The sequence below is a fragment of the Numida meleagris genome, chromosome 1, assembly GCF_002078875.1.
Source record: "Numida meleagris isolate 19003 breed g44 Domestic line chromosome 1, NumMel1.0, whole genome shotgun sequence".
NCBI classification, from domain to species: Eukaryota; Metazoa; Chordata; class Aves; order Galliformes; family Numididae; genus Numida; species Numida meleagris.
The window spans coordinates 103160866-103170440 of NC_034409.1; the positions used below are offsets into that span (position 1 = coordinate 103160866).

Sequence of the window (9575 nt, forward strand, 5' to 3'; positions counted from 1 at the left end):
TTGTGGGGACAAAGTCCCCAGTTTAAAAGAGAAGTCTATTTCATCTCGCATTCAAGCCTAATCTGACCCTGAATAGTGGAGATTACATGAGGTAATACAGCAGTTATTTCTACCTGCTGTAGTTCATAAGCTCCATCTCCAGCTGAGGCAAAAACCCCCTCCCCCTTTACAAAGATTATTTGTCATTAAAATGCTCAGTAGCTTTTTTTTTTTTTTTTTTTTTAAATCTGGATGTTGCCTACACTTTCAGAAAGGTTTTTGAAGGAAGATTAGCAGGATTAGGAAAGGTTCACATATGTTCGGCTTCACTATTGGTATTCAAGACATCACAACTCCACCACCACCCAGGAAGCCCAAGAAAACGAGTGGAGGCAAAAAGAAAGAGGCCTCCTGGCCAGGGAGAGCCAGGGAACTCCAGTAAGGGGAGCAGACAGACAGACCCAGGGCTGTCACACAGCAGAAAACCCTGCCTTTTGCTCAGCATCTCATACTGATGTGTGTTACTAGCCATTGAGGCAGAGCAGCCCCACTCCCCTGGAAGGAGCCCAGGCAGCTCACAGAGAAGGATATCCAACCCAGCTGCAAGTCCTGAAAGAGTTCAGCTGGCAGCTAACATAGCAAGAGGAAGGGAGAGGCAGAGCATGCCCCAACCCTGCCCACCCAGTGACCTCGGGGGCTGCACATACCAGGCAACGAATCTCCCACGTGTGCCCGTCCAGTGAAGAATGGGGCAACCAGCATGACCCAAGCCCTTGCTGGCAGACCTTAAGACCACATTCCTACGTCTTTCTTCTTCTGAGAAAGCGAGACTTTGCTGGATGCAAGTCTATTGGAACGGGTCAGCACCTGTCCTGTCTAGATGGGCTCTTGCCTCTTTGCATGCAGATCGGATGATGCTGTTACTTGAGCCAGCCCCAAAAGGGCAGGAAGCCTTTGGGGTTTGGCAAGGAGATCCCCCAGCACCTCCTGCAGAAGCTTTGTCCTGTGTGGCTCAGGTGAGGTGCGCTAGGCTCCAGCTCACAGGGTTGATGGGTTGGCAGCAGGAGGCTTCATGCAGGAGGAGCAGCGCAAAGAGCCTAAGGTAATAACTTCAGCATGCTGTGCAAAAGATCAAACCAGAGGCAAGGAATCTCTCCTCTTTATTTTTTTTCTTCCAGAAAATATATAAAACCCCTGCCAAGTGAGGAATATCTTTCCGTGCTCATTGGCTTGTGGAGGGACTGTCTGTGGAGCCCTGTGATGGGAAATGCACAGAATCAGAGTCACATTTACAAAAAGGTGTGGCAAACATCAAAAGCAAACCAGGAGGGCTCATCTCCTGGGTGCAGAGGGGCTCCTGAAGCATCGAATGGAGCCAGAGAGCAGCTGGATCCTGCAAAATAGGCTGCCCACAGAGGTGATGGAGTCACCATCCCTGCGTGTGTTCAAGAGCCGTGTGGATGTGACACTGAGAGACATGGTCAGTGGCCATGAGGGGAATAGGCTGGCAGCTGGACTAGTTGATCCTAGAGATCTTTTCCAACATTAATGATTATATGATTCTATGAAAATGATGCTACACATCACTCTGCAGAGAGATTTCCTCAGGGCTTCAAGGGGGGAGTTTGGAACAAAGTGGCCTCACCTTCACATCAGTTTCTATGAACAGTAAATCCCTTCTGGATGGTTTGCATTTTAGCAGGGAGAGAGCAAAAGACCTCAAAAACCTCAGATTCAAAGCATAAATACTTGTACTTTAGATAACCCACATGAATTCTGTGCACTTGAGTCGGCATTAAAAATGCTGGGTTATCCAGCAGCTACACAGAGTTTAACTTTGGGAGTGATGCTGAAGGCATGTTCCCAGCTTACACCGTTCTTCTTTTTCAGCATCTTATTTGCCCACATCTGGGAGGATACATCTCAAATGGGTGCAAGAGCTGCACAATGACACCAACGGTGGGAAATCCAATATGACCGCATTCGCCTTTTGCATTCAGTTTTCCTGCTTCTTCTTAAAAGAGAAAAACACAAAAGGAAAAAGGGTAAAAAAAGACACTTTGAATTATTCTGCTGCTCAAGAGTTTTACATCGGCAGTGGCATGGGGCCAGGCCCTGTGCCCATTGCTCCCAAGAGGGCAGAGTTCTGTGCATATTCATGAGTAGGAGGTGGCCTTTATATGGCACCGTATGAAATTGTCGGGTGGACTTGCATGCAAAAAGCAGCAATTTTCTGTTCCCCACAATGTTAGCAGCACCCCCGTCCCGCAGCGGCATTTCAGTGCTCAGAGGGGAATCCCCTCAGAGAAGGCCCAGCATCCCCCTGCCCCACCTAAGTGCCTCAGGGCTGAAGGTCACCCATAAATGCAAAGTTAGGAATCACAGAACCGCTAAGGTTGGAAAAGACCTCTAAGATCATGGAGTCCAACCGTCCACTAGGAAGCGGCCGGGGAAGCCGTGACTGCAGCAAAGTTGGAGAGGAACTATGAGAGACATACGGTCGCCGCACTCCCTACAAAACTGTAATTGCTATCTTCAGGTGGCCGCGTGCCCTATCCCTGTAATGAGTAAGATATTTAAAGTCCTGAACTGTTTATGTGACATTTCAATAAATAATGCGGAGATTTCACAGCATTTCCATATTCCTCCTTTAATGTCTGAATGTCTCTGACTTAATCCGAGTTCCTTGGCATTTATTGCTGTTTGTTACACTAACAAGTGAGATTATGAGAATTCTAATGAAGGCTTCCAGTGAAAAAACTCTGTGATTAAAATGCCATAATAACAGTTGCATGCATTTATGTGCCTGATTACCATAATCTATTTAGCACAAGTAAACATACAAACAGAAGGAGAAAAGCAAGCACACTGACACTTCAGCTAAAGGAGAATCTAAAATGAGGGAGAAACAATGTAAATATGTAAATGGCTTTGTATATTCTTTTTATCTTTTTTTCTCATCCTTGCTTCCCCCCCCCCCAGTTTACTAATGAGACATCTATGGCTCCGCGCTGCCGTCGCTCTCTGCCCGGACGAGGGGCGCTTTCGGGCCATCTGCTGGGGCCGCCCTCTCGCACAAAGCCACCGGGCACCCGGGGAGGTGCTCGCAGCAACCTTTGACACCGCGGCTGCCAGGGACGGTGCCGGACGCATCCCGGGGCTTTGATGCGTTCCTCCCAATGCAGAGTTCAGCTGTTTCTCCGTCAGCGTGAGTCCCAGCGCGACGCGAGAGGGCTGCGGCCCCCCAAAATCGTGACAAACGGAGGAGGAATCTTGCCAAGTTTCTGGTGCGGACTTCCCAGGCTGACAGATGTTGTCGCCGCGCTAAAGTTTGCTGCGCATCGAAATGGTCGCTCCGCAGAACGTGAACACCTTGGGACGGGGATCTCTTCCATTGCCAGATCCCACTGATAGAACTCTTGGGGATTGGTGATACAAGTGCATTCCTCTGCTAGCATCATCCCAGCTGGGATTTCTGAAACATTTTCCTCCTGCACATGGGATGGGGCAAAGGAGAATGGGGGCAGTTTTCATTCCAGTGGGAGATCACTTGGGAAGCCATACCCAAGTTTTCATAGAATCATAGAATCAATCATAGAATCGTAGAATCATGGAATCATAGAATCACAGAATCACAGAATGGCTTGGACTGGAAGGAAAATCAAAGCCCAGCCCCAACCCCTGCCATGGGCAGAGCTGCCCCCCACCAGCTCAGGCTGCCCAGGGCCCCATCCAACCCGGCCTTGAGCATCTCCAGGGATGGGGCATAATGCTCTTCTGATCACTAAAGCTCAGCCAGGATGTCTTCATTTATCAGGAGCTCTATGTCAAAACAAAGATGTGGAAAATGGAAAAGACGTGAAGGATAGCATAGGAGTGCCATATATAGATAAAGAGTGAAATGGAAAAAAACATACAGGAATGCTGCTCAGGAAACTCAAGATTAGAACTAAATGTCCGCACTGTATCGTGCTGGAGTTTCATGGGAAAAAAAAAAAAAAAGAATAAAGGAGTAAAACATGATTTTCTAGACTAAATCCAGTCCAGAAAAGGATGCTTCACTCCTTGCTCCTTGAGGAGATGCAACCAGTTGTGCTGATGAAGGAAGGTGAGAACAGAGCACTGTTTCTTTGGCTCTTGACAGCTCAAGAGACAATTTTAGCTTCGATTTGCTCCTCTCATGCACTCAGGGGGACATTTCGCTGCGTGGCAGCCCACTTCTGTAGGTTTTGTGCATGAGGAAGAGCATCTAGCCCAGTGGAACCAAACATTCTCCCTCGCATCACATCTCCTCTCTAACAGAGAGCTCCTAGGCTAAGCTGGAAAAGCTTCCCCAGCCCATAAAAAGGTGCTGCAGAGACACTGCTTTGCTCAGTACCGGCACTGGAAGGGCCTCAGCAGGACCTCAGCCCCAAGCTGGCACCGCTCCTGCCTGGTGCTTCTGCCACCCCTTGGCCAAAAGCAGGCAGCATTGCCGATAAGAAGGGAACACGCCGGTAACACCAAGCAGCTGTTAAACCAAGCAGCTATCACACTGCTTCATAACCTCCAGGAATCGCCTTTTGTTAAGATGATGGCATGCATCTCAAACTGCATTCTTGAAGTTCTTTCTTTGAGTGATGTACTGAATGAAATCAGACTGGATCTTGTTAAAAAAAAATAAAAAGGCAGTGTTCTGTACTAAACGCAACGAACGATGGACAAAATACTTACATGTGTTACACCTGCACTGAAGAGCTGATCCTGAATAAGGTTCTTTTGAGAATATGTCAAGGTCGGAAAAAGCCAGTCCCCAATAACTCCGATAAAGTGGAGTGGGGCTCGTCCCGTTTGAATGAATAGCAGCGCCTGAGCGGGGCACGGCCGAGCTGAGAGATGAAGGCACACAGAACCCAGCCCAGGCTGCAGTCAGACGGAGCCGTCTGCTGTTGTGCTGCGGGTGACAGCCCGCTCAGAGTGGCAAAACTTCATAAATAAAGGGTTAGAGGTTTTTGTTTGTTTGTTTGTTTTTGGGTTGGTTGTTTTTCTTTTTTTTTTTTTTTTTTTTTCTTTTTTTTTTTTTTTTTTTCCCCAGCCAGCTGAGAATAGGCAATGGCTCTTTCCTGCGTATTTCTAATCCTGAAAGCGTCACACACCCCAGCTCCGGTATTTCGGAGCCTTCCCTTCGGTGACTCCTGCAAGGATCGGGAGCTTTTCCAGCCGCTGGCTGAATGGGGAGTCATGCTGCGTTTTGGCAGAGCACGTGGGGCTGAAACGTGTCAATCGAACGAGTGCGAACAGAAACAAACCCGGCACTGAAAAAAAAGAAAAAAGAACCCCAAGAGAATACAGCCAACTATCCCACTCGCTGAGTTTGGGTCTCCTTCTTGGAGACCTCAGGGACGTGCAGCAGTTGCCCCGACTCGGGGACACCCCTGGTGATTTCCAACAGGAAAGCAACGAGCTGACTTTTATTAAGCGATCGCTTCATCACGTCCCCTGATTACTTTCATTCAGGCTTTCGTTGTCTACGGCCACGATTTGAAACAAACTAACTAACTAACTAAAGAAAGAACACCCGTATTCACAGTAATAAATAGGCATCGGGGGAGCAGCGCTGCGTTCCGTGTGGCATCTGAGAGCAGAGATCGGCCCCTTCTTGCAGCCCCTTCCCCTGTCCGTCCCGAACAGCCCCGGCCCCACCGCCTCCGGCTGCGGCCGCCTCGGGTGGGCCCCGCTCTGCCGGAGAGCAAACCCCGCGCAAAAGCCCCACGAGATACTAAAAAAGGAATGCGAGAAACAGTGGGTCCCGTTTGGGATATAGACCCTAATGGGCGGCAGGGGGAGAGATTTAAAGTCTCTGGATGGGTGAGGATAACGGGAATGGGAAGGGGAAGAAATAAAAGAAGGAGAAAAGGAAAAGAAGGGGAAAAAAATAAAAAGGGAAAAAAAGAAAAAAAGAAAAGGGAAAAGGAAAAATAAAAAAAAGGAAAAAATGAAAAAGGAAAAAAGGAAAAGGGGAAAAAATAAAAAAGGAAAAGAAGAAAAAATAAAAGGAAAAATGGGAAAAAAAAGAAAAGGGGGGAAAGAAAAAGGAAAAAGGAAAAAATAAAAGGAAAAAGTGGAAAAAGGGGGGGAAAGAAAATGAAAAAAAGAAGAAAAAAGAAAGAGGAAGGGAAAAGAAAAGGGAAAGGGAAAAAGGAAAAGAAGAAAAAAGAGGGGGAAAAGGAGAAAAAGAGGAAAAGAAGAGGAAAAGAGGGAAAAAGAGGAGGGAAAAGAGGAAAAGACGAAAAGAAAGACGAAAAGAGGAAGCTGCTCCCCTCCACTCCTCCGCAGGCAGCCCGAGAGAGGCCCCAGGGGGCCCGGCTGCCGGGTTCGGGCTTCCCGGGCCGTGAGCCGGCGCTGAGCCGCCAGACGCCGCAGATCCGACGGAGGGGACGGGCCGGGGCCGGAGCCAAACGGGAGGTGCCGGGCTATGCTGGGGGCCGCCGGCTTCGCGCTCCCCCGCCGCCCGCTCCCGCCGCTCACCTCCACGTCCTCCCGTCCCCACGGGCAGGTGCGGGTGCTCCGCCCGGGGCGCGTCCCAGAGCGGCGGCACACGCCGAAGGGCGGCGGGGGGCGGCCCGGCTGTCGGCGGGCGGATTTCCCTAATTGACGCGTTACGGATCAGCCCCGCAACCGTTGGGAAACACATTTCCACGCTTCACTTCTTAACGTTTTAAAGACATCTTTAACGGATGGATGGGGCCGGCCGGGCCAGCTGGGAAACACGCGGGTGTCAAAATAATGCAACAAAGGGCCGGGGGGCGCGGGGGGGCGGCCCAGGCGGGAGGAAGCGGCCCCGGGGCGTGCGGCTGCGGGTGCGGGGTTGGAGCTGCGGGGAGGGGGTCCGGGATGGAGCGACGTGCGCGGTGCGAGGTGGGGGGGGTTGTTTGCCCCCCCCCCCTCCCCAACAGCTGTTCCCAGCGCTGTCATTGTTGCACGTTACGATGGATCTGACAAAAGTCCCTTCCCAGCCCGTCTCCCCCCCTCACAGCCCCCCCCGCGGGGCTCCCCGCCGCCCGCCCGCCCCATCGAGCCGGAGCGGCCCCGGTGACATCAGCCGCCCCCCCCGCCGCCGCCGATTGGCGCAGGCCCCCTCCCGCCCGGTGACATTGTTCCTCCCCGGCGCGGCTATAAAGGCGCCGCCGGAGCGCCGCAAGGTGCGCGCTGCTCGCCCGACACGGCGCGCCGCTGCCCACGGCCGCCCCGAGCACGGTGAGAGCCCGACGGGACGCAGAGGAGGGAGGCACGGGGCGGGCGGACCGGACGGGGCGGACGGCGAGGGGACGAGACGGGACGGGACGCGAAGGGGCGGGACAGGACGGGACGGGACCGGACGGGACGGGACGGGACCGGACGGGACAGGACGGGGCGGGAGGAGACAGGAGGGGACGGGCCGTGGCGAACTTTCCGCGGCCGCTGGCTGACTGGGGCCGTCCCCGGCTCTCTCCCGCCGCAGGCAGCCCGTCCGCCGGGCCATGGACTCGGACGCCAGCCTGGTCTCCAGCCGCCCGTCCTCCCCGGAGCCCGATGAGCTCTTCCTCGCGGGCCGGAATAAAGGCGGCGGCGGAGGAGGAGGCGGCGGGGGCTTCACGGGCGGCACCGTGTCCAGCTCGACGCAGAGCGATTCGCCGCCGGAGCTGAGCGCCGAGCTGCGCAGCGCCATGAGCGCCGCGGGGGTGGTGGTGGTGGACAAGCTGGGCTTCAAGTCCTCCTCGTCGTCCTCCTCGTCGGCTTCGTCCGCCTCCTCCAAGAAGGACAAGAAGCAGATGACGGAGCCGGAGCTGCAGCAGCTGCGCCTGAAGATCAACAGCCGCGAGCGCAAGCGGATGCACGACCTCAACATCGCCATGGACGGGCTGCGGGAGGTGATGCCCTACGCGCACGGCCCGTCGGTGCGCAAGCTCTCCAAGATCGCCACGCTGCTGCTGGCCAGAAACTACATCCTGATGCTCACCAACTCGCTGGAGGAGATGAAGCGCCTGGTCAGCGAGATCTACGGCGGCCACCACGCCGCCTTCCACCCCGCCGCCTGCCCCGCCGGCATGGGCGCGCACTCGGCGCCGCTGCCCGCCCACCCGGGCCACCCCGCCTCGCACCCCGCGCACCACCCCATCCTGCCCCCCGCCGCCGTCTCCAGCGCCTCCCTGCCCGGCTCCGGCCTCTCGGCCGTCGGCTCCATCCGCCCCCCGCACGGCCTCCTCAAGTCGCCCTCGGCCGCCGCGGCCGCTCCGGGGCTGGGGGGCGGCTTCCAGCACTGGGGGGGGATGCCGTGCCCCTGCAGCATGTGCCAGGTGGCGGCCCCCCCGCACCACCACGTCTCGGCCATGGGCGGCGCCGCTCTGCCCCGCTTGGCCTCGGACGCCAAGTGAGCCCGACCCGCCGGGCCGCCCCATCACCTACGGAGCGCCCCGACGGCGGGGCCGGCCGGGAGGAGCCGCCCGCAGCCCGCGGCCGTCCGCGCGTCTCTCGGCGGCGTCGCCGCCGCCGTCTCTCCCTTCGCTTGGGCCGAGGGGTGAACGCAGCCGCGGCCCGGAGGAACCCGACGCCGAGGGCTTTGGCAGTCCGTCTGCCCGTCCGTCTGTCCGTCCGCGGCCACGGGGGACCGTCCCCACCCACCCCCCCGCCGCCCCCGCTCCGATCTCCCTCCGTCGGTTTTGTGTCTTTCGGGCTTTGTACGTAGACCCCGCGCCGAGCCCCGTCCGAGCGCTGCGCTGTGTCACGGCCCCGCGGCCGCGCCGCTCCCCTCGGTCCGGTTCGGTGGGGTTCGGTGGGGGTCGGTTTTTTGATTTCTCCTGTTTTTTAAAGCGTGTAACACATTTCGCGTCCCCGCCGCCTCTAACCACGTTGGAAGTCCGTAACGCTCTCTGTGTCCGTGTCGCAGTCCCGAGCCCCGGGCTCGGCCCCGCAGTAACACTTTTCTTATCGCCGCCCCCTGCAGAGATTTTATCGTCCGTTTATTTTTGTAAAAAAGAAAAAGGAAAAAAAAAACGAAAAAAGTTGCTAAATAATATTTATTACTTGTTTGGTTGCGAAAGGAAAAGCGATCCACTGTTGAGATTTTAAATAAAAAAAGAAAAAAAACATTTTACATCAGTGGTATTTGATATTCGTTAAGGTCGGGGCGCGGGGGGGAACGGGAGCGATCGTTCCGCGGCCGAAACCATTTTTCCTCACTCGTTCCTCGCGGAACGCGGGTGGGGAAAGAGCAGCGAATGCCCCCGGGCTCCGAATCCGGGTGCTCTACCCACAGGGTCCGGCCCTCGGCGGGAGCTCAAAGCGCTTCGGGGGAAGGGAACGAGAAACTCCTCCACTCGTCCGCCGTTCTCTCGCTGCTCCCGAACGAAGGCCGGCCCCGCGGTGGGCACACGGCCGCCTCCCGGCGCCCCGAGGGACGGGACCCCACCTGGGCCGCGCCCCGGGGCTGCGCAGCCGCTACCTGCGGCGCCCGGCCCAATTAGCGGCGTGCGGCGGGAGCAGGTGAGCTTCGGAGGGAGCGTCGTTAGGAGCCGCTCTTCATCTCCGCTAAAAGCCATAATGAGCGCCCCGACAGATGCAACAGTCGGCAGCGGCCG

General features: G+C 55.5%; 1 protein-coding gene across 1 annotated transcript; it reads left to right on the forward strand.

The window, feature by feature from the left end:
• Positions 7181-9091, forward strand: LOC110392625 (oligodendrocyte transcription factor 2). The gene is made up of 2 exons (XM_021384895.1): positions 7181-7215; positions 7460-9091. The coding sequence occupies exon 2, from the start codon at positions 7479-7481 to the stop codon at positions 8370-8372; it is 894 nt and encodes a 297-aa protein (XP_021240570.1). The 5' UTR covers positions 7181-7215; positions 7460-7478; the 3' UTR covers positions 8373-9091.

Excerpts from the sequence above, each read along its gene's own strand:
- LOC110392625 (XM_021384895.1), top strand. The coding sequence starts at position 7,479 with ATGGACTCGGACGCCAGCCTGGTCTCCAGCCGCCCGTCCTCCCCGGAG.